Source organism: Ornithodoros turicata, chromosome 1 (assembly GCF_037126465.1).
Source record: "Ornithodoros turicata isolate Travis chromosome 1, ASM3712646v1, whole genome shotgun sequence".
Lineage (NCBI taxonomy): Eukaryota > Metazoa > Arthropoda > Arachnida > Ixodida > Argasidae > Ornithodoros > Ornithodoros turicata.
The window spans coordinates 5,241,154-5,266,270 of record NC_088201.1 but is presented as its reverse complement, the minus strand read 5'-3'; the positions used below and the strand labels follow the sequence as shown (position 1 = coordinate 5,266,270).

General features: G+C 46.2%; 1 protein-coding gene across 1 annotated transcript; it reads left to right on the top strand.

The window, feature by feature from the left end:
* Positions 1 to 4,367: 4,367 nt before the first annotated feature.
* LOC135385719 (uncharacterized) lies at positions 4,368 to 24,794 on the top strand. The gene is made up of 15 exons (XM_064618240.1): positions 4,368 to 4,566; positions 5,308 to 5,399; positions 8,819 to 8,893; positions 9,725 to 9,767; positions 10,733 to 10,899; positions 12,197 to 12,262; positions 13,183 to 13,254; positions 13,326 to 13,482; positions 16,473 to 16,563; positions 16,649 to 16,699; positions 18,479 to 18,931; positions 19,779 to 19,881; positions 19,952 to 20,052; positions 21,588 to 21,780; positions 24,426 to 24,794. The coding sequence occupies exons 1-15, from the start codon at positions 4,518 to 4,520 to the stop codon at positions 24,426 to 24,428; spliced, it is 1,716 nt and encodes a 571-aa protein (XP_064474310.1). The 5' UTR covers positions 4,368 to 4,517; the 3' UTR covers positions 24,429 to 24,794.
* Positions 24,795 to 25,117: the final 323 nt, after the last annotated feature.

Sequence of the window (25,117 nt, the reverse complement as noted above, 5' to 3'; positions counted from 1 at the left end):
AATCGTAACTTAGACATTTATTTTTAATAGGGAGTCCTTCTGCACCTGGCCAATATGAACAGTGCAGTAAACCTTTGTATTTTCTTCGTATTTTCGGACAGTGCGCTATTTTTATTGCAATATAATTATAATTTATATAATTATAATATAATATAATATATAATTATAATATAATATAATATATAATTTTATGCAACTTATTGATCCCAGATTGCTGATACATACATTCCAAGGAAGATCTAATGATTTATATGCTGTTAATCTCTTTGGTTGCTCCAAAGCGAAGTTTCCTTTTTCACATCTATAAAGTTGTCGAGTAGCTTTAGAACACGTGTGTTTAACAGGGCAATTCAACTTTAGATCGTTCCTAATAATGACACCCAAGTATTTGCAATGGTCAACATTCTTCAATAGCTTACACTTGAGTCTATTTTCAAAATACCCGTAACATTTTCTGCTTACTAAGGACCCTGAAACGAATCTACATGTCTTGCACGAGCCACGTGGTGGTAACGTCTTGAGTGAAGCGGCATTTATTTATTTATACTTCTAGCGCCGTGACGCCATGTTGGACGGTGTGGGCAGTACATAATAAAAAAACAGAACAAGTGCTATGATTTTGAGCAGTGAACAAAAATAGAAAGACAATAAAAAAAGGAAAACACACAATACATAAGAAGTCACACTGGAATCATAAGTACTGGAGACTGGTACACTGGAGATTTCTATCAACCAAATCAAACAAGATGTGTTCGTCAGTTTCATTGTTCCGACTCGACCTAAGCTTATTTATCAGAGTTGTTGAGGAAGAACATGAAGCTTGATAAGATATCACTCTGCACTACTTCCTGTGGTAAATTATTCCAAGCCTTAATAGCCACCAACAGCGAAAAAAAGAAAAAAGAAAAATATTGTTTTAGTGAAAAAAAAACGGAGAGGAAGCAAGCGAGCTGGTGAAGATGATGCATAATGTAAAACCCCGAGACTAGGGCAACACGAAAGGACAGACACAAACACGAAGAGACTTCGTGTTTGTGTCTGTCCCTTCGTGTTCCTTAGTCTCGGTGTTTTACATTATGCATGGTTTTAGTGCTTTGTTATGTTTCGTGCGAGAGCTGACCGTTGTCTCAAATGTAATGTAATGTAATGTTATATTGGTGCAATCTTGTCATAGAAGTTTTATTAGCCGGTGGTTTCTAACTCTCTCGTCCAGTGATGTTTCATCTGCAAGACGAAGCAATTCGGTGGGAGAATCATAGCGGGAAAACCTTCCAAAGACAAAGCGGATTGCTCGCCTCTGAACCATTTCTAGAATTTAAATTTTACTCTGGGTTTCAGGAAATCAGATTACAGAGGCGTAGTTATAGATATGATCTGCTAGGTCGTCTATATACATATAGTATGAAAAGTAAGGGCACTATAGAACTGAGCATTCGATGAAATGGCGTTCGATAAAACGGCGTCGATGAAATGGGCGGACACCGCGTGTGCAGAACCACCAACGCTCGCTATCCCTTACGTACGCAAAGGCGATAGCGTACACGATGCACTAAAACTCAGCAATCCATTACCGCCTGAAAGCCTACCCGTCAGAAGCGCATGCTCACTTGTACAAGTTCAGATCAGACACTGTCCGAAAGACGTAGCCCACTCGCGCAAGGACGTCACTCACGACATAGACAAGTACAGTCACTAAATAAGCTACCCTTCAGAGTATCGACACTGAGTTCCAATAGAGTCACTAAATAAGCTACGCTGCAGAGTATCGACACTGAGCCGCCATGTTGTTTCGGATGACCTCCAGCGCCATCCATTTAGCGCTCTTCGAAGTGTTGTCTTCTTCCACTGCTGAACTTCACCCTCTTCTATTTCTACTGCCAAAATAGAGGTGGGGCTGGAGGTCATCCGAAACAACATGGCGGCTCAGTGTCGCTACTCTGAAGCGTAGCTTATTTAGTGACTCTAAGTTCCAAGAGCGAGCATGCGCCATCTTGTTTCCGCGCCACGCCACTCACGCGCACGCGCACTGCGCACCTTAGCGCACGGTGCCATCTACCGTGCGTGGGTGAAATGTTCCTTTCGTTTACAAACAGCAGTTGACGGCCTTGAGCTATTGACATCAGGCGCGGATCTAGGGGGGGGGGGGGTCCAGGGGTCTGGACCCCCCTCAATTCCAGACTTGAACATAGTGTTCAATGGACCAATCCCAGCATGCACCTGGCACTTGTCCATAGCAGACCCTCCCCCCCCCCCCCCCGGAAAAATCTTAGATCCGCCCCTGCTTGACATCCTCGGGACGCACTGGTTGACAAAACATGGATTATCGCACAACAATCACACAGTCTTGTCTATCCCACAGGGAGCATTATGTGAGCCATCTTTGATACTCAAATGGGGATTGTACCGGTGTGGTGCGGAAACAAGATGGCGCTCCTGCTTTCCCTTGGACATCAGTGTCGATACTCTGAAACGAAGCTTATTTAGTGACTCTAGGTATGACATATTTGCCCCTTGGTCCAAGGTCGTGCTCAAGACCACGACCTACTAGATTATAGCGACCATGTCATACGGACCCCTTCTCAGCGCCGCATTTGGAGCACTGATCAGTGATTTGGAAGCTAGAGGGTGGCGCTACATACTCATCGGCCCGCCCGGTTATTGCTTCCTCAATTTCTACAGTACTCTACCTACTCTTTCTACCCTAGTATTTTTGTACGAGCGGTGGATGTCCCACGAGAGATGCTTCCTTCTAAAGTTGATTTCTGTCATCATTCTACGCGTTTTCATAGGAACTGTTGCTGTCGTCTGCTACGCTAATCGTGCGTTCGCTTCTGCGCGTTCAAAATTCAAATTTCCATCGTCCAATTACGATGCAGATCTCGCGGGCCGACGAGTAGTGCGCCTAGCGGATCGTGCGGACGGGCTCCTGATTGGGTTTGCCGATTATGACATGGTCGCTATAATCTAGTAGGTCGTGCTCAAGACTAAGAAGATTCCAGTTACTACCACTGCTAGTGCTGTTTCGGAGTTCCCCCGAATTTTGCCGACAGGTTTTCCACACAGTTCCCCATGAAGGTGGCCCACGACGCTTTACTAACCCCCTTATGTCTCCTTTCCTGCTGTCCTCTCTGTTTGTGCACGAGTCTGTACGCCGCTCATGGTCACGCAGTTTTGCTTCGCGGTACAAATGCGGAATCGGCAAAAAAAAAAAAAAAAAAAAAAAGAAAGAAGAAGAGAGAACCGAGAATTTCGCAACAATTCCACGCGTACCAAAAGTGGATGTCTCTCAGGGAACATTTTTTCCGGGGACATTTTTTTTTTCCGGGAACATTTTTGCTGGTTCCGCAAAAAAAAGAAAAAAAGAAGAAAGGCTTTTATTCACGAGAATTACTTCTATCGACGTCATAATCACGCAGTACTGCGAGGTTTGTCAGTAATATGTATTATTCAACACTATCATTGCGCCATTCTTCATATTAAAGCTTTAGTTTAGAAATCTGGGATTTTAAACGTTGGATTTTTAATGGTGGGATATCGTGGTATCCCGACACGACGAGAGAGCATTTTGGTTGGTTTATTATGGCCATATAGTTTATTACTAGGTTCGTCCAAGTTCGGTATTTCTATGTCCAGGTTAGTCTAAGCTGGCTGTTGGCATTTTCCCACGCGCGACTGTACGTTTTATAGTCAGATACCTCCAGCAGTTTATTTTGCATCGGGGATTTCGATCACCTTATTTCGAGAACGTATAGCCGGCTCAATGTATAGAGTTCAGTAGAGTTGGGCTATCGTCTCCATATTTTTCAAAAGTTCCGTTTGATTTCCTCTTCGCTCTTCGAGCATCTCGTGGGTTTCACTCATAATATTTTTAATCAATGACTAATCCATCCCTTTACTTTTTCTCGAAGAAAAAATGTATGAATCACCGTCAAATATACTCTTGCAGCGGACGATTCAAGCGGGCAGAGTTCCTCGTTCTCCCACAAATTCCTTCCTCCATGCTCGACTCAGTGTCGGCGTCTACTTTTCGCCTCCGGGGGCACAAGTGAGAAATTTTCGAAATTTTCGCCCCCCATATTCTTGCTCCCCCAAAGTTATCTTATTTCCTTCTTTTTAGGCGGTCTTGTCGTTTTTGGGCCCCCCCTCAGGTAGACGTCGCCGCTGCCTCGACTAAAGACAAAATTACAGCAGAAAAGATATATTTAAAACGAGCAGACGTTTAAATTTAATTTCTTCGCAACATAGTATACCTTGTTGTTCTTTTGGTAATGGAGGCTTTATTGTGTAAATGCCGTTCTCCGCAAAGGGCGGTAAAGCGACAGAGTTGCAGTGCAGGCAGGTGCAGTGCTGCAGTCTGCAGTCATCTAGCAGAAATCAGCCACCGGAAGCCAACACTGTGCCATGCCTTGCCAGTTGTCATTTCTGTGGTCTTCATCTCTGGCATTGTTTCTCTAGATGAATGTGTTTTTTATACCAACATAATTAATGACTATCTTTTTATATGTACGAACTGTACGATGGGGTTATCTAAAAAGGAGGCTTTTAAGATTTTAGAACTAGAACAAGGTAAGTACAGAGCGTGCAGTTGCCAAGGTTTCGGTTACCGGGGCCTTGTGATATTTTGAGCATTCCTGCGCATTTGACACTTATTGGTAAGGTGCAGTGTTTGGAAAGGAAAGTCGAATTTCCGTACTGCATCGGTGCGCTGTGCAGGACATAACAGAATAAATATAAAAATGAAACCGATAATGTTGTCTGCAGCCTCCAACATAACAATCTTTGTTTTCCCGGGCGTTGCCCTTCTGCAATCCTCAGACTTTAATGACATTCCTTATCGTGGAATGCGATAATACTCGGATACTCACATTCAAATAAAAAACCTGCAACAACAACAAAGAAAAAAAAAATAAGGGGTAACGTCCTGCAATTTCGTCAGTCGAGTGATCTGCAGATGTTGAACGTAATTAAGCAGACGAAATTGCGGAAAAGCTAATAAACATATTTTCAATGCAATTGGTGCAAGCAGTCGAAATCCCAAGTTACAACTCGAATCTGCTGGCACATTTGTCGCGGAGCACCCTCTGAAAGCAGACAAACTACCGCAGTATTGGAGCATGCTGGTCAAACATCTGTTGTTTGTTCCTCTCAAGTCTCGTTAAAAACAAGTGAGTGAACATCGTGTAGGAAGATCGCTATTTTGAAGCGTTTAAGTAGGATCACCTGCAGGTTTTTTTCCCATCTGTTTACTGCCGTGCGAGTGGCTTTTATTAACTTTGATGTTCCCAAAGACTTGGCTCTTGCTTGCAGGTGCAAGTGCAGATGAAATCGAGCTTAGTTACAAGCAGTTGGCTCTCATGTGGCATCCTACAAAGCATAATGGCAGTTCCACATCAGTGCAGGTGAGAATGGGTACCTGGCATCATCTTTGAGCACGCGAGAGGCTTGCTTCCAGAAAGTCTGTTAACTGGGAAACTTTGCCGTATAATATTGTTTGCTTTTATCTGTGATCTGAGACAAAGAAGAGTGCTTGTGCAGTCAACCCCGCTTTATCCAGCACTGGCTGTTTCTAGCAAAAAATTATGTGTAACTGAAACGGATAAACGGATAAATGAAATGTGAAAACAGAGACGCCAGCAGTTTCTTATCAAGCTTGTGTTTGTTTTGGAAGCTGTCCATTGTAATTTGGATAAAGTTTTTCTAGGCATCAAGGAGCACATCAGGAGGTACCATAGACATTATTTTCGCTGTGTGACGTTAAATCGACAGAAGCATACTTCAGTGGCGCTGAAGTGGCACATTGGTAATACAAATCCATAGTAGAGTGCACAGCGGAGTATAAGTACAAGTGTGTTTGTGAAGCAAATTCTTGGAAGTGAGTGCTTGTCTCTCTCTCTGCACTCCACTATGGAACACCCTTCAAAATCAGCCGTTTGCTCGAGCTTGGAATCCCGACCGAATCTCCTGATGTGACGTGATCAGGTTAGCGTGACATAGCAACACTCATTTCTCACAGAAAATACCGTATTTTCCGGTGTATAACGCGCACTCGTATATGACGCGCACGACTAAAAACGGGCCGAATTTGAACGGGCCGAAAGCTCCATGTATGACGCGCACCGCATTGTTGCTACAGGCTTCTGTACTGTTGCCGCCAGTAAACAGACAATAAACATCAAACCAAGGCGGCGTATATATGCATATGCTTTATTTGAAACACATTTAGTCAAAGCCGTTAAGCGTCCGATGCCACGGTCTCCTCTCCGCTTACGGTTTCGCGTCCCTTCTCAATCACGCCAGCCTTCCGAAATGAATTCAGGATTATTTACCTTAAGCAGCATCATTAACTTTTTGTGAAGCCCAGTGCCTCTTTACCGGTTCTGTCAACTGGCCCCAAGATATTTGGGAGAAAGACACAGCACACCCTGGAAGAGGCTAGAATTTGTACGTCACCGACGTGAGAAAGAACTCTGCAGGAAAATATTTCTGTGTATAACGCGCACCGTTAGAGAACGCGCAGGACCTCTTCAGAGCACTTGATTACTGTATAACGCGCGCGTTATACACCGGAAAATACGGTAGATGAATCTGTTACGGATACGGTGCGGCTCCACTTGCTTTGGACTCTCTCTCATACTCTGGCTCTGCTACAATCTAGTTTCGCAGTACGCCCCGAAAACGTAACAATTTACGGAAGTGGCCTTCGCTGCTTTAGCCGACGCTACGTCCACGTGACCAAAAGCCGTGGAAGCCACGCGGTGGCAGAGGTCGGCGTTTGTGACTGCAGCTCACTCACGGTCGTTCACTCTGAGCTCAGCTCTACGTTTTCGCTCACTTGTCCGCACTTGGCTCTTTGTTTGCTCTCTCGGCTTCCCATCTCTGGCTGTGCTCTCTGGGTACTTGCGCTTGCACACGCAGAGTTTCCTCCAATCCTCTTTTGCCATCTCACCTCGCAGATCTCTATGTCTTTGAGAGCGTGAAGAGCATGATATGAGGAGAGTAGAGCTCGTGTGATGGAGATTACGTGGGGGTGAAAGAGGGTTCTTCGCTTTCGGGTTTTATGATTTTTCGAATTTGGGGGGCGGGAAATCGGGTGCTATTTACGCGCTAGAATTCGGGGAGAAATTGTGCGCTACGATCTCTGTTTAATATGTCATCTGGGAATTTTCGGGTGAAACAAAAGGCATATGAAACAAGCCACTGCCAGGAGAAACAAGAATCTTTATATTTCCGCTCGGAGGCCGGGGCAGTTAATGACAGCGGTATTCGAACACTAGCCCGAGCTCCACAAAAGCTCATCCTTGACCCCTGCAGCAGGGGATTATAAAAGGAGGACAAATAGGTTGTCACAAATAGCTCTCTTTGCTGATATTATGATCCACTTTCTCGACGATTTACCTAGAACGACAAGTTGAAGGACCCCGAGGATTTCGGGTAGATATCGGGTTTTAGCCGAATTCTGGAAAACTTGTTCGGGGGGAACTATCGTGAAAAATCGGGTTTAACCCGAAAAGGAACAACCCTGGGTCAAATGAGGTTATGCGAGGGAAGTAAGGCGAAGTGAAGTACAGGTGAAACCATTTAGGTTGTGGTGTAAGGTGTAAGGCAGTGGTTTATCTGGAATCGCAGGTACCCAATTCAGTTCACCCAGTTTGAGCATCATTTCAGCTGACTCATGCTCAGCTCATTTGCCACAGAACATGAATGAGCATTCTCATGAGTGGGGTTTTGGTCGTGCTCACCTCATTTACTCACTGGGGCTCATGATTCAATTTTGCTCATGCTCATATTCTCGTTTGTTCATTCTGGCTCACGAGTGAGTTTTGCTCATGCACAGCTCTCCGTTTGCTCACTCATTCTCAGCTCATTCGCCATATTGAGCGTGATTGAGCATGCTCATGAGTGAGTTTTGCTCATGCTCATCTCTCCATTTGCTCACTCATTCTCAGCGCATTCGCCACATTGAGCGTGATTTAGCATACTCACGAGTGAGTCTTGCTCGTGCTCATCTCTCCATTTGCTCACTCATTCTGAGCACATTCGCCTCATTGAGCGTGATTGAGCATTCTCACGAGTGAGTTTTGCTCATGCTCATCTCTCCATTTGCTTACTCATTCTCAGCTCATTCGTCACATTGAGCGTGAGTGAGCATGCTCACAAGTGAGTTTTACCGAGCTATGCACAGTGGACACCTCGTATGGCGTCACGTGACAGTACGGGTCAGAGTTTTACAGCATCATGCAAGTATGCAACACCACAATGCTGTGGATTAATTTTGCGCATCCGTAGCATATCTAATGTGTGCTGAAGTCTCCGCATACATTGCATTCCTCGTGGAGTAGTATTAGAGTACTGGAGGAAGCTACTGGAGTTGTGTCAACATGTACATAAGGATCAATGCACAAATAATGGTTCAGAGTGCAAGGTGGAATGGAGCGCGCAAGGTGACCCATTGTCTGCTGTCTCTAGTATTGGGGTTTTATTTCGAAGCAACATTTTTGCCACAACTGATCTTCGGGCCACCAGAATTAGTTCTCGCGCTGTAAAGGCAAATATTTGAGTGTCTTTTTCTTCTTTGCATACTGTGCATTTGAACAGCATGAGGGCCTGTGTGCATTTCCGTCTTACGCATTTGCACCACGGACCTGAGTGTTTTGGAACAGGTACACGAAAAATCCTTCTGATAGCTGTATCTCAGATGAGAGCGTTGTGGCCGTCTTTCTTTGTTTCTCGAGCTTTATACATGAATCCCCCTTCATACACGTTCCAACAGTGAGTTCCAATATGCTCAAGAGTCTTTTGGTTCTTTCTTGTGATGCAGAATTTCGAGAAGCTTTGTCAGGCGTACAGTGCGCTGACCGACAGGGATGGAGCACAAAAGGATTCACTCACCTTGGTGAGTTGGATACTGACTCTTAGTAGCAGACTGTTCCCGAAATGTCGTTTCAGGTGTACCTTCTACAGCATCTAAAGTGTAGAGTAGTTAAAAATTGACCTGAAATAACTAAGAGAAAAAAAGGGGGGAACTGGTGTACCGAGGAGGGAAGCAAAGAAATGGGGGGTGACGTTTCGAGCGAAGGCTCTTCTTCAGACTAGATGGACGGAACGTGGAGGAAATAACTAATCCTGGCTAGATGTAAGACGGTTATTTGCGCGGTTGCGAACTGGCATCGCAAGTTTTAAATTGCGTACAAAATCAGTGCCACAGATTGGGATTTGATTGGAAACAAACAAGGAGGAATGATTGCAAAAAAAATAAAAAATAAAAAACCCGCATCAGATTAAGTAGATGTCGTTAAAATAGTTTGTGCTGAGAGAGTTTGTCTGACGATTTGGAAAACAGAATCTTGTGAATTGTGCCGGAAGAGAAAAACTTGCACTAATGCTAGAGACATTGCAACAGCGCGCACAGAAATGTACAATCTAAGAAATTATGTCGTTGGGGCGACGCCGTAACATGAATCTTGGCCCCCTTGGTTACCTGTACCCTCTCTCTTTTACTGCAACCTCCACCCGAGAAATATGGGGTAAAGTAACAAAACAATGCGATGGTTCTGTAGTGTACTTCCGCCACATTTTATTCAAACTCATTGTGCTGAGTACTCTGTGCATTGTGCCGGGTAGTCCGTACATGGTGCGAAGTGTAACCTTGAGGTACTTTGCCCACCGCTGGCCGGTATGTCACCTGTTAGAACGTCTGCTGAACGTACCCTCTCCATCCTGGCAGGACGACATGGCTGCTCTCTTCCAAAAGGCATTCAATATTGGTGGTAAGTTGACTCTTCTCTGTGCCATCTAGAGGTTCTCCAGTTTACACCTCCGCCACACGGATACTTAATCCCTTATGTGTCAATATCACTTGTGCAGTGCCACATGCCTGCTCTGGCCCCTGTCAGAGCCGTATATACAGGGTGGTCCACCAACCGTGATAGAAATTCACAGTAAAAAAACGTAGGCCCCGGAGAGACACGCGGTCAAGGGATTTTTTTCTGCCAATAACTTTTGCCACATATTGGTAACATTTTTATTTCATTTCAGTTGACGGAAAGTTAATTTCTTGAATTGAACTCCGAAATTTCCCAAGGCAACCTAACGTTTTCTTTGCGGAAATGGGTTCCCCTTGGTCATTTTACTCAGTATAGCACATAACCCCACTCGTAATGCAATGGCAATTGCCGAAATAAATTCGCCAAAAATCTGTGGAATCTGTGGAGTTGTGAACCCACGCGCTATTGAATCTCGTTTCGATTATCCCCTCCCTTGTTGTGGTGATTCAGAAGCTTCCCATAATATCCGTACATCCATACAAAGGTACAAATTATCAAAAAAGATTTGATAATTTGAAAATATCAATTTGCCTGCAGGAATGTCTGCTAAATAACGGGACATTTTAGAGAAAATCTGGACATCCGGGACAGTCCGTAATCTTCCGTGACACTCGGCACAAATATTGGTACAATTCGGGGCAACGAAGTTGATGAAAACCTGATGCAAGCCGCTTGGCATACGTCTTCTCGTAGCTGACACTATTATTGGGGCACTTTTGAAAACTGGGACATGTCCCGAAAATCCCGGCTCTAGTCATGTCGCCTGGTACGCACTCCTATTTTGGTGCATATATACATGGTGCAATTTCTCTGCCAATCTAGCGGCTCTTCTAGCGTGTGCAAAGTAGTTCGGCGAGTGGATTTCTGCGAGTTGCTGCGTCAAAAAAAAAAAAAATCTGTTGTCGCAGACTCGGATGACTCGTCGTGTGATTCCTGTTATGGCGATGTGGACGGCAGGCAGTACTGCGTCAACCACAAAGACGCTGCGCGAGCTGCTCTGCACAACGGAAATGAACTCATTGCCCAGGAACAAAAGGAAAAGGCCCAAGCACAGCGCAAGAAGTCCAAAAAGAAGGCAAGCTTCACTGCGTGGCATAATTTGGCTAGTCTTCCTGCTTCAAACTTTTTTTTTCTTTTGTCTCTGCTACGGGTGGGACTTCGAGGTTGCAAAATTTTGTACTGTAGGGCAGTGTTTCCCAAAGTGTGGTCCGCGGACCCCTGGGGGACCGCGACCGTCTCTCACATCTCAGTGAGGATTTTCGTCCCCACAAACACGCGCTCGTACATGCTGCCCGATTTCCAAACACCCGGAACTTCCAAAATTGCTACAAGCATGCTTCAACGGCTAGCTTCGAATTCCTGATGGAAAAGTCCCGCAATGCCCGTTTGTCCGCGTCATTCACATACAAACAAGAAGAAGAAACCAGTCCGGAATCGTTTCTGAAGCTGTATCGAAAGCACACAGCAGCTGACGAGGTTGCTGGTGGTTATGCACTGGCTGTGACGGTGTGTGTGTGTGTGTGGGGGGGGGGGGGGGGTCCGTGAATTGGTTCTCATCGCTTCCGGGGGTCCGTCACCGCCAAAAGTTTGGGAAACACTGCTGTAGGGTGTTAAGAATAGAAGAGTTCAGAAAATCCTAGAGTGCTTAGCGCCGCTTTGAACTGTGGGAGTTTACTGATACGAAAGAAACGGGTGGCCTCCAAACCGTTCCGATTGCTCCCCTACCGGTCCATTGTCCACGACGTGTCGAGGTCAGCAAAAAGCGAAATGTGAAGGATTATTCTTCGTTCCCCCACTCAGCAAGCACCCAGGATGCAACGCGTACGCAAAGAGCACTGGGATTTACTGAACTCGTCCATTCCAGGCAACAACATACAGGGTAGGGTTAACATTCCATATAACGACAGATAACTAAAAGAAAATTAAAAAGGAATGCACACAACATTTGTGGGCGTACTTTTTTTAATTTATTTTCTCCCAGTCTCGGGTTTTCATTATGGCAATCGTTCAACGCGAACGATTAAACGCCGCGTAACGCGTAAAACGCCGAAGGAAGACATATTTCCCTTGAAATTGTCACCACCTTATCATGTTTCTGTTCTTTAATTTGCAAGAATCGTTGCTGTTTGGTTATTATTAATTGAATTATTAATTAATATTTAATTCAATTCGTTTAATTAAAAATTATGTCACAGCTTCGCTTAAACTTTGCTTGTAGCCAAATGTCACTCGTACAAGACTCCTGTAAACCTTGCGAAGCAAAAAAGTTTGTTGTGGGCCCCTTAACCTGGCTAGAGGAGGCGTAAATCACTGCTGCCTCGAGTCACGTGAGAGTTCCGTCTGCCATTTTGAACTGTCAAATTTTGATGCAGAAACGGAGGGAACGGAAGCGTCAACTGAAAGAACAGCAAGAGCAAGGAGCCTGTGCCGTGACACAGGTGTGTATCGCCTTGTACTTACTCACGAGCACGAGTGAACCAACTTTACTTCCAGAGAAGTTTGTGGTGGGAGCTGTGAAAAAAAAGTTACTGTGGATTAGTGGATTTACAGATTCACTGAGCTGAGAAAAATCACATTTTATACCAGTGCGTAACGGTGCACATTACAGCGAGTTTCGTGTCGGCTGCAGTCGTACGTACTAAGTGTTTAATTTGTACGCAATGCTTCCGTTGTATAGAGTGCACTAAGTATGGTTCTCAGATGGGATGTACTAAACTGTCTAGATTTATCCTGGGATGGGATAACAAAACAGCGTTGCGCTAGGCTAACACGCTCAGCGTTTCGGTGCATTTTTTTGCACCAACCACGCTCAGTGCTTTCAACACAATCAGTGATACAGGCTTTTGAAGCACTTGATTTGCATTTCCTTTTGAACCCTTCCCCCCCACGCAAATAACTTTGTCGAACAGCACATGTACGAAGCTCAACACGTGATAGACTGTTTTAGGGCAGCTCTGTGTGTGACTCCAGTTGTGGCTCCGAGTTGGGAGCCTCAAAGATGGCGGAATTCTGGTAGGTTTCTCGCGAGTGCTACAAGATGGTGCTGGGTTTTGCATACCGTCTATTCTTTTTAAAGTTCAGTATGAAAATAACATTCCAGCAGGCCATGCGAGCGTCTGCTAAAGACATGCAGTTTGATGCCGACATGGGGGCTCAGACAAATGCCTGCATCGTCTGGAGTGTCTCTCCCCCCCCACCTTTGGAGAAAAATAGTGACACAACCTGTACTAACCATGCCTGAAATCACTGTACTATCCTAACTAACCCGACGGAAACCAGCTAAAACCACCGCCTCTTCAGTGCCCCCTGGTGCAGTCTCTCTGCCATGTAATACAGCCACGGCGTTTATTAATTACAGGAAGAGCACAAAGTTGCGATATTGTCTGGCAGCGAGGAGAAATCAAAGAGCTCGGACGGGGATCAAGAAGAGGTGAGATACACCAATAAAAGTGCCACCTCTGTGTCTCAGGAGCTGTGGGGAAACTCGTGACATCTCTGCAGGACGATTTGGATCCAAACAGTGCATTTGTAGCCGCTGCCCTTAATAGAAAGGGGCGCCAGGGGTTAGCGACGCAGGCGGCCCCGGCAGTCACGAAGGAAACGAAGCAAGAAGAAGAGATGTCGAAGGCCAATGTCATGCAGAGCCGAGAGCTGGCTCGTGAGTACTTCTCCTTCTCCTCTGCGTTCCGGTTGTTTGGCTCGGACGTCACAGTCGGCGCCGACTCTGGGCTCGGGTCCAGTTAGGGTTGCCACCTTTTCGTAGTGAAAAATACCGGCTGAGGGAGAGGAGGTGGAATAGAGGGAAAGGAGGAAAGGCTCGTGGAAAGGGGAAAAGTGGGTGAGGGGTGGACGAGCACACACACACACACAGAGAGAGAGTGAGTGTGCTCGCTCAAGATAATACGAGGAAACATGTTCCTGTGTGTGGCTGTATCGTTGATGATAGAAATAACAATGATAATACTAATAATAACGATGAATAATAAAAAGAATGAATACCTAAGAAAACGACTGGTGACTGCGGAGCTGGGTCTGTGTTCCAGATTTATTCAAGCTGTAGTGGAATGTTAAAGAGAAAATCCCGTAAAAGCCCTTATGAAATGTCTTAAGCTACAAATACCGGCAAAAGGCTGCCAGTATCACCTTCCTACCGGCAACCGGCAGAGCGCCCGAATAACCGGCCGTGCCAGTATACTACCGGCCTGGTGGCAACCCTAGGTCCAGTTGGGGAATTTTCCTCGGGGCCCGAGTCAGGATCTGGCTCTTGCCAGTCTTACGCTTCGAAATAAATGGACCACCTAAACCTGTCAGCCAGGGCTCAGGTGTGGGTGCCGAAGCTGTGCTGCCTCAGGTCTAGAGATGCGAAGCCCAGGAAAAACCCCCCGGAAATTTTGGGAAAAAAAACTGAAAAAGTTTTTTTTCGAGCGATTCAAAATTTCCGGAAATTTTGCATCTACTCAGGCCTGTCTGAATTCTCGGCAACCAGGCTTGGTGAAACTTTGTGACTCTGGATTGGATCGGAGCTGATAAATCTAGGCACGTGCAGTTCTCTACTGCATGTAAAAAAACTTTCAAAATTCGTGCAAGCAGCACGAAATATTGTAGCAACCCAATAGTGTAGTTTTAGTTGATACATGAAGCTATGTCAAAATGCTCGTGAATTTTGTGAACTGGGTAGGGCGTAGTACTAGGTTTGATCGCCCCACTGCAAGTAGAGTTATTTGTGAGTGTAGTCTGTGAAAGGAATTAAGGAAGAATCCTAGTGTTTCTTCTCTGGAGTGTGGCAGAAAGGCTGCTAAGGACAGTTTCTGCTGCCGAACATAAAAATTAGTTCCCACGAAAATTGTAGAGCTTCAAGGTAATTAATGATTTGTCTAGTAGCTTTGAAAATACATTCACATATACCGAGCCTTTTTTAAATAGTAATAATAAGTCGTGGCTTTATGTACCTTTTTATACCCTTTACAGAATTTTTATAAAAACTTGCGAGAGCAGCATAGATGTCATTCCTCCAGTTGAGTTATATACAACCAGCTGGACATCCCCATGTAATTACTACTATACGACTAATTACCTGAAACGCATTAATTAACTCTCTAATTAGGGGATTTTGGGCAAAAGTGAGATAAGAGAATGCGAAGCAGTCCTCATTGAAAGCCATTTCAGTTTTAAATAGTCCTGAAATGCAAACGTGCGTTGAAACATCCGTCAACGAATTTTGCTATGCAAGTGACCCGAAACCGAAACCGCGCACATCGGGAGCGCTGGGAGGACAGTGCTCATTCCATGTCAAGAAGGCCATGGTGCTTTGGAGCGATAGAGACGATTGGAGCAGGTGCTGATCTGCTGACCAGATCAATCGCTTTGCGTCCCAGGTACGCCTCCATCAGCAGAAGGCGATGCACTCCTAAGGCGCACTGTTTTGGTTTTGGTTTTGGTGGTTTCGACTCATTTGCTTAGCAAAATTGAGCAATGGATATTTCACGGCACGCGCTCATTTCAGGATTTTTAAAAGATAGAATGGCTTTCAACGAGGATTGTCTCCCTCTCTACTGTCTCGCTTTCACCTGAAATTCCTTAATTACAGGTTTGACGCACCCTTGGAAGTCACTAAGAAGGTGTGTTAGCTTAGCTCAATTGGTAGAGCCCTGGACCGGTAATCCAGAAGATATATGTTCGAGTCCTACAGCTGGCTAACCTTTTCAGTGACTCATCTTTCATCGTTATTTAATGAATTTTAGGTACCGTAATTTCACGCGTATTAGCCGCGGCTTATGCGCGATTCTTTTTTATTTTTTTTTCACCGGTGCGGCTTATCTGATGACTATTTTTTCCCTGGTATTTTCCCCATACACCAGTTTTAACGAAAGGGCCGACATTGTCTCTGTAACAGCTCCACCCTGCCAGTGCACGAACAACGCGAAACAGGGGCGCGTCCACATTCGAGTTGACTGACCTCCCTAGTGTCTTCCCCCAAGCAGCTTTAACGAAAGTGGTGACAGTGATTCCTGTCCTCCGGAAGACCGCTGACCCCTCGATCCATGAAAAACACGCAACGAGGGCACAATCCGATCTTGGTAGAACACCAGAACTGACCCCCTTTGTTGTACACCATGCCGCCCTGGGCATACGGACCACATGGTTTATGGCCTCCTTTGCGGTCTCCGTTGGCGCACAAATCAGTAGCGTCATATTGCCCGCGGATGATGTGGCAGAAAATTTTCAAAACGTTCCTAAAAACGGGTCCTGCGGCTCATCTGCAGTGCGGCTTATACGCGTGAAATTACGGTGCTTAGTCATCCTGTAATTACGTATGTACTCTCTTCGAGAGGGTGTCCACCTGGCTGCATAACTTAACTGCAGAAACCACTTCTGTGCTGCTCTCGTATCCTTTTTATACAAAATTCCTGTAAAGGATAAATGGAAATGCCCTGTACATGACAAATGTGTGGAACCTAGGTGCCAAAAAGCCAGGTTTTGTCTCATGTGCTATGTAATGGTTTTCATGAGTTGAAGTTTCCAATCAGTTGAAGACGAATAGTTCTGTCTGTCTGTAGACGTGATAAATTAGTACTACGTACTGGATTTTGGAAAGAACTACAGGCTGCATGCTATATTCTAGTAGCTCTTACTCGTTGCTTATTTCAGTTCAAGGAAACGAAATGGCAAACCAGGGCCTCTACAAGGAAGCCATCAACTTAATAACGCAAGCTATCAAGCTGTACTCAGTAGAACATAGGTAGTATTGCCAAGGAGCATTTAATTTAATTGGCATTGCCGAGGTCCAGCAGCTGCGTGAATTAACTTTTGCTTTGGCTTTGCAGGTATTTTGGAAATAGGTCATACTGCTTTTACTGCTTGGAGAAATATGATAAGTAAGTCAGATATTTCCGATTGAAGCTTTGCAAAGAGACTAGTTTGAGGTTGCAGCCAGGAGTCGGAACCGGTATTTTTTTTCGGTGCGGTTCGGGTTCGGGTTCAGGCACATTGCAGTGATGGAACTGCTGCGCCATTTGCGCCAAAGTGCGCCATTTGGGATTGCCTGTGCCACCCTGCGCCGAAAAAGCAATTTTCCCTAATTCTGCGCCGCAGCTGCGCCGAACAAAGATGCCCCGGTTCGGACGCATGAAAACGAAACAAAAACCGCGAACGATGCTCCCGCGCCCTGTCTATTCTCGTGATGCCTCTGGACAGCAAAGCCGAGTCAAGCCGTGTCGTTTCGGCCGAGCCCGCCAAGTCGACGAAGATTCTTAAACTGCCGGGATGTCACTGCTGAACCGAATATTACGTTGTTACTTCAAAGAGAAGTTGTGAACAATAAAGCGCACTGTTAGTGCATCAAGTGTTTGCGTCCTGGACGAAAGCTGGCTGTACAAATTTACCGAACATGTGGGCACGCCACGTGCCTGCGATGAAATATTGGCTCGTTTGCATGGGAGTTGTTTTTAAACAACCGCGTTTTAACTAATTGTGGATGGGAATAACTGACGACGCTGATTCCGGAGTTGCCAGCGCCTGTACTATGGATCGCTCCACGCTTTCCGCTACTACGTAACATCGCGCGTGCTCGCAGAGTGTAGGCGCGTAAGGAGAGCGCGAGAAATTGAGCTTTCAGGACTTAAACCGTACGTGCCGATAATTGTTCCCAGATGTCCTGAACCCCGATATTCGCCATAAAGTGGAGAGTATGCATTGCAAACACGACGTATTGCGGTGGGACGCAGTGGGATACATACGGCGGAGGTGCGCCATTCTGTGAAATTCTGCGCCAAATGCAGCTTTTTTGTGCGCCAGCGCCCGTGGGCTCTGAGGCAGTTCCATCACTGATATTGGTTCGGTTCGGGTTTAGCTCCGCTGAACCGAAATTATCAGCTTGAACCGCTTCAGGTATATGGGTTCGGTTCAGGGAGAACACCCCCCGCACATACACCGACAAAAAAAGTCGGTCAGCGGTTGGGACATTTACAGGGATTGGAACCGTTACTTTTTCGGTCCCGGTTTAACCGGTTAATGGACAGTAATTTTGCAACATGAAAGCGAGCTTACGCTCCCCGTACCCGGTTGAGAAAGGTGTGAGATAACCGTTTCAGGTGAGTAAAAAAAACAGGTCCGTCAGTAGTCACAATTATTTCACCTCTGAACCGATTCCCGAACCGGTAACCGTATGAATTTTTTTCGGTTCAGTTCCGGTTCGGTTCAGGACAAGCAAAAAAATTGTTCTGGTTCGGTTTGGTTCGGGTTCATCAGAAAATAACGGGTTTTTCCGGTTTTCGGTTCAGGTTCAGTTCCAGTTCCGATCCCTGGTTGCAGCTGAGCCCACTGGGGAAGCTTTGGTCTGCTGCCAGTTGCCTCGCAATATAGGGCCACAAATTTTTTCGCAATTTTTTTTTGCTTTTTGCAAGTTGAACATTTTCTGCATGGTAGTTGAGCAGACAAAACAATTGCAGATGGAGATTAGCCCCTAGAGATGGCCCCTACATTGTGTGCCGTGTATTCTGCCGATATTTCAAACGTCTCTCTCCGACAATTTTGAGCCACTCGAGACTCGCGGGCACCGGTAGCGAAGCCACTCGGAGCTCTGTGATCTCCCTCGCCTTCTTTTTAGGGGCGATATCCTTGCACGATTAAGCAGCGATCAATGAATTAATCTCTAGAGCATTGAAGGACGCCGAGCACGCCATTGAGCTGGCACCCACGTGGCCGAAGGGCTACTTTCGGCGCGGCCGAGCTCAAGTAGGGCTGGGCCTCCTGAACGAAGCGCAGCGGTCGTTCGAAGAAGTCCTGCGGCTGGACCCCAACTGCGAGGAGGCCGTGCAGGAGCTGCACGCGGCCCGGCTTCTGGTGGTGTGCGAGGCCGGCTTCTCTGAAAACGACGCGCGGCTCGCGCTGTCCTGTCACGGCTGGAAAGTGGAGGAAGCCATCGACGCCCTGCTCATGGACTCCGCCTCGGCGCCGGCGGCGCCGCGGCCCCTGAGGCCGACGACGTATCCGCTGCAGCCGCCGGACGTCAAGATGAACCCGAGCAATCCAAACGGGCTGTGCTCCATCTGGGTCGGCAACGTGCGCCCCGAAGTCACAGAGAAAATGCTCACGGCCCTCTTTAAGATGTAAGTACCGAGAGCAGTTCAACGATGGATCGAATTCAGTAGGATTCCGTTGATTGAATTGACAGTTCAGCAGTTGAATTCAATTTTTTTAAAATTCTGCATTGGCGAATACAGAATTAGCGAATTAATTCTGCGAAGCAACTGTGGCTATGAGCGGTATACAGATGTGGACAGATGGAGAGAGGACAGCAGGAAGGAGTGGGGGACAGGGGGGTTAATATGCGTCCTGGGCCGACTTCAGGAGAATGCAATATATTGAAATTGAAGAAACGTTTGCACGGTAGCATGATGAGTTTTGAGGTAATGTTACAGAACCCCTGGATGGGCTAGACAGAGCACAACCTACTAGATTATAACGACCATGTCATAATTTGGTAACCTCTATGAGCACAATCCGCTAGCGGCGCCACTCATCGGCACGCGAGATCTGCATCACGATTGGACGATGGAAATCGGAATTCTGGACGCGCAGAAGTGTGTGTGTACGACTACTGTAGCAGACGACAGCAATAGCTCCTATGGAAACGCGTAGAATGATGATGATAATCACCCTCGGAATGAAACATCCGTGGAATATTCCACCGCGTGTACAGAAATGCTCAGGTAAACTGAAGTAAAAAGTATTGTAGGAGTTGAGGAAGCAATAATTGGGACGACCAGTAGCGCCACCGCTACCTTCCAAAAAATGTGGCTCTAGGACGAGGGCGCCTACGGCACGGTCGTTATAATCCAGTAGGTCGTGAGGCAGAGTTACGGGACGATCGCTGCTGCATTTGTTGCTGCCATAGTTGCCATTAAGCGAAGGTCACATTATTGTTGTAACTAACGTTTTTGTTGATTCCATTAGGCATGGTGACATACAGAGCATTCGTGTGATGCACGAAAGACACTGTGCCTTCATCAACTACACCAACAGTACTGCAGCAGGGCGTGCCATGGATGCCCTTCAGGTAGGATGCTGCTTTTCGAGCGTTCCATTCCTGAACACACACGGTCGTACATGCGGGCTCGTCTCTGCAGGGTAAAGAGCTGTGCGGGACGCGTCTCCTCATTAGGTTTCCTGACAACGCATTTGCTGACCGTGGTTCGGGAGTGCTTGTCCTCAAGAAGCAACCTGTCAAGTGAGTATTTTCACCCGGTTTGAACTCGTCCTTGAACTCATTCTGGGTTACAAGGAGTGAGACTTAGCACTCCTCAAAATCCTACTTCACTCATCAAGCAGTCTATTGCTAGGGAGTGACTTTTTCGGGTTAAACCCGATTCCGCCCGGTAATAGCTACCACGCAAAATATTTTTCCTGAATCTAATGAAGTGGCAATCATGGTCCTTGCATAAGAGATGATGTCATTTGTTGCAATATCTGCTGCAACAAAAAATAAAAAAAATGTTGGGGGGGGGGACTCACAGCTTTCAAGGAAAAAGTATGTGAATGCATACACTGCAGAGGACATCATTGCATGAAATCCATTGCCAACACCATATCCGTGCATCTTACAGGAATTTTTGTGCCTCTTCACCCAGCCCTATTGCTAGGTGATTAACCTCTGGTACTTTTTCAAAGCGTGTATGACTCCCTCGCTTATATAAGCTACATGAAAGATTTACGACTATATTTATGTTGGTTTCTGTTGTGCTAAATCGTTGCTAGTCAGTCTCTAGATTTTAATGTAAGCCACAGTTTGACCACATCATGGCCATAGCAACTCACGCATAATTAAACTGCAATTCACCCTCATTAATAACCATTTTGGTAAAGGAGCTACACGCTAGTGTGGCACGTATAGCACTACTGTGACGTGTGCACACATGTGCTATGCTATGTTCTGCTTGCGACACACTTGTCAGAAATCTTCATTGTGTGAGCAGTGACGCTTGTAGGCAAAATTACAGTTGATGAACAGAGTACACCACCTCACTTTATCTCACCAACAACATAATGAGGATATCACAGTCAACTACTGGGTACTGTGGTACTGTGAAATAAATAGATAAATAAACTAAGATCACTTTGAAAAACAGAATCTCGAGGAGCTGATGCGTAGATGTCCGACCTCTAGTTACATCTTCTACCGACTGCCACCGAAAGACGGGTCCTCACGCGTTTTATTAGGGCGTCTGGTGGTTCTAACGCGTTTGTTGTCCCCAACGCTGCGCACATGTGGTGCTCAACACACGCGGGGTCCAAAAAGCACTTTGATCGCAGAAGGTGCGATGCCCAATCCGGTAAACAACCCACGTGGAGTGGAGCCATCTGTTCCACGACAGACGTATGCTCTTAGCAAGTTGAGGGGTTTCCCAAAGAGATGCCCACGTGTGTTTTCCGTGCACCCCTGATATCTCGGGCAGGACGGACACGGGACAAAAACCAACGACGACTCAAAACCAGCTAAAGACACCGGGCTTCCCTTTAGCCACCAGGCTTTGTCAAGTGTCGCAAGGGGGTCATGAATCACATTTTTCCCAAATTGCTGTTCTCATTTCTCTCCCCGCTTCCAAGACTGAAGCAACCGGGGTGGCGATACCCTCATTCGCCCGATTTTTACCCCCCCCCCCCCCCCAGAATCTGAGAAAGACATTTAACCCGAAAAAGTCACTCCCTATTTATAAGTAATTCTGTGACAGCACAACTAGACATGTTGTGATGTTGCATAATGACGTGCTACACCACCACCTGCAGAACAACAAATAAACCAGCAGAGAACAGCGAACCGAAGCCAAAGATCAAGGGACCCGTGAATGGGGACGAGTGCTACTTTTGGCGCACCACGGGCTGCTCGTACGGTGAGCACTGTCGCTACCGACACGTGCCCAAGAATCAAGGCATTGACCGCAAAGCCTGGCCTACAAAAGTAAGTCTTCCATTCCGCCTTTTACAACTCGTAAAATTTTGGCTTTCATTCCATTTATTTAATCATCCTGCGTCGTTTTAATTATCGGAGATGTCGAAAAAGCTGTTTTGGGATGAAGCGGAGGAGAGGCGCTAAGCGCGTCTGCCGCACCTGTGAAACACGCCTTGGCCGCGGTCTGATCTCTGGCGAATGTCGCAAGGGAGATTGGCGCGTGCTGTAGAATGGAAGTTCTACGTGGCAGTTGGACTGAAGTTCACATAGTGCCACAAAATTTTTGGTGGTCCTTCAAAAATATTTTTGACAGGTGGTGCCTTGGCCTTGACCTGCAACATGTGCAAGCAGTAAACAAAATTTGTCGAAAAGTGTTTGTTCCGAGCTGAACATGAGGCAAACAGAGAACTTTGAGCTCATGGAATGCTCACAGCGGTGGTGGATAGAGTAAGCGACCAGTGCTTTTGTATTTTCTTAGAGTGACATAAAATTGTGACACAGCATGGTTGGATCTGTAGACATAAGATGACTCGTACAATAATAGTATGTATTGCAGTAGAATGTATACATGTATACACGTTGCGTCATTTTTATAAGAGTGCACGATTCTAAGTACAAAGACTTTTTTTGTGATTGCTGTGGAACGTTCAATCACCTCAGAGTGTTGATCACCGACCATTGATTTCAGTGAGATTGCAGTTCACTCCACTTCTCCATCCGACTCTCGTCAACTCTTTGGTGTGCGAGTTACAATCTTTGGACCACTTTTTCTTTGTTGCTTGTCTGGATGCGAAAATTTGTCACGAAAGTACTGTCGTAATGGTGCCGGTGGTGTGCTGGAAATGGTATCGTACTAAAGGAGCAGAGAACATGGCTTGAGACCCTGTTTCATTCGTCAGGTCGACCATCAGGAGCCACAATACAAAATATTTAAGGGGGAATCACTGCTGCGCAAGACAATAGAGAAAGTTTGTTCGCACGCCACTCAAAAACGGCGTAAAATATCGTAAAAACAGAAGTACTGGCGTGTTCTCCTTGCTTTGCCCTCGTCAATGACGCGTTTTGTAGAATTCCAGGACTATCCGTCGATTTGCATTGAGCCCGAACTCGCAAATATTTTAGCGCGCGACACTCTATCGAGATAGCAGCGCACGTTCAAGACGCACCAAACTTTATTAATTTATTAAAATTTATTAAAAATTAACGGCTCAACCTTGTCCCATAAAAGATACGTCATTCACTAGAGAAAAGCTAAGAGAACACGCCAGTGCCAATCTTAAGCTGATAGTTTAGAGCGCTCACGTGTCTTGCGCGAACGAAAATCGCCCATAGATTTCTGAAGAAGTGATTCCCCCTTAAAATATTGTTGCGTATTGTCACTGCGCAATCAAATTTACAACAGTACGAGAAAAGCAGCCTTGGGCAGAACACTGGAGGACTCTTGAAAAGTGTGCAGAACCTAGGCCAACGTGTATTACACTTGGCCTGAAAGCCTTCGTGGCGCTCCCACGGAAAACTTCTGCTGGTTGTGCGAAACTTAGTTTACCTGCTTACCGCAGTGGCGCGCGCTACATGGCCCAGGATGGTGGCGGTGGCTTCGGATGACAATAAGTGTGAAATGTTATAAGATTGCTACGGTTAATAAATGAGTGGTTTGTAGCGCAGATCTAGCACACGTATGTGAAGGTTCATACGAGCACATAATAGAACGGAAAAAAATGTGATGACGGTTAGCATCGGCTGCTATGACCATTCGCTGTCACAGAGCATTCCGAGCCCACAGCTAGCATTTAAATTGCTTTGCGTTAGCATTCTGCCTCAAATTGATCAAAATCAGATCTAATGTTTATTCCATGGCACAGGGGGTAACAGATTACACATGGGTGTTGCACACAATGCTTGAAACCACTTTGAGGAGAAGAGGGAGGTACACTAACTATTTCCTTGGCGGATCGTGCCCCGCTTAACAGGCTCTTTGGGCCGTGTAGACAGCAACAATGCGGCAGGTAAGTGAACACCAAGTGTGGCACAGCTTTTTCTTCCGAGCTTTCAGGCCTGGTGCAATACATGTAGGCCTAGGCACAACCGAGGTCTCTCACTCTCTCTCTGCAGGTTGGCTGCGCTTGTAGGAGAGCATGGCACGGGCCGTATTTTTAGGCCCAGGCCTGGCCCGAGCCCAGCCTTCCTTTGATTTACCCGACCAGGCCCGACAGCTGCATACCTAGCCCGGGCCCGGGCCAAGCCCGAAGGATTCTAAGTTTCTCAGCCCGAGAAATTTATAGGCTTCCCGGGCCGGTCCGGCCTGGCCCACTGTATCAGGCTGTAAAATTTGACCGTGGCTAACTAAGAGAGGGGTAACACAGCCTCGAGTCTGACCTAGGCCCAGCCCAGGCCCGCAAAAAGAAAGCTTTACCTGGCCCGGTCCACGGGTCGGGCCGGGCTCGGGTCTTCGGGTAAGCCCGAGCCCGTGCAGTGCCCTAGCTTGTAGTTCTTTCGCAGGAGCTCGTTTTATTTGTTCTAGCAGAAACTTATCCAGGGCACCATCTCACTGCTCCTTTAAAACTTGTGTGAGCACTTGAAAAGGAATCTGTAAAAAAAAAAATAATTGTTTCCTATGGGTTAGGACACTGAGACCAGCTTTTTTGCACCTCTAGTGACGGATCAGCTGCAGTTCATTGGCCAACGTCGTGGCTGCTCTCGTGCCTTGGACAAGTGCCTTGGTGCTGCTGCTGGCCTCTCCAACTTGTACATATGCATTTCGGTTTTCAGCAGGTGTTGTTCAGCATGCTTCCGACGGACACCAGCTGCGCACAGCTTGGCTTTGCAAAGCTTCAGTTTTAATGCCAGAGCAGAGCGTCATCTGTTCACAAGAGCAATCACGTGCCAAACAGTTCGCATTCCGACATTTTAGTACGCTCTATGTCTTTAGGAAATTGTCAATTTCCTGTTGTACGCAAGAACCCGTTACTGTATACTCTGTTCCAAATCCAGAAGCTGTGGATTAAACACCATTCTTGCCATCACTAAGTCGTTCAATTTAAATGAGCCGACCTGAAACATGGCTCCAAGACAAACGTGTTTCTGTGCAGGCCTTGTACACACGCCATTGTATACACGATATTGTTTGGCACATCATGGCCATACACTGCGTGAGTAGGTTTCTGTGTAGTAGGAAATGCCACGATATCCCAACGTTAAAAATCCCCGATCTTAAAATCTGCAGTACAAAAATCAAGTTGCAAAATCAAAGCTTATATCTGCGAGGACTGAGAATGACCTTGTTTCAAAGCAGGATATCACTGATCGACGTGCCAGCTTCGCGCGTTTTCGAAAAAAAAAAAAAATG

Excerpts from the sequence above, each read along its gene's own strand:
- LOC135385719 (XM_064618240.1), top strand. The coding sequence starts at position 4,518 with ATGGGGTTATCTAAAAAGGAGGCTTTTAAGATTTTAGAACTAGAACAA. Across the intron at positions 4,567-5,307 it reads GATTTTAGAACTAGAACAAG|GTGCAAGTGCAGATGAAATC; the intron begins GTAAGTACAGAG and ends TCTTGCTTGCAG. Across the intron at positions 13,483-16,472 it reads GCAGAGCCGAGAGCTGGCTC|TTCAAGGAAACGAAATGGCA; the intron begins GTGAGTACTTCT and ends TGCTTATTTCAG.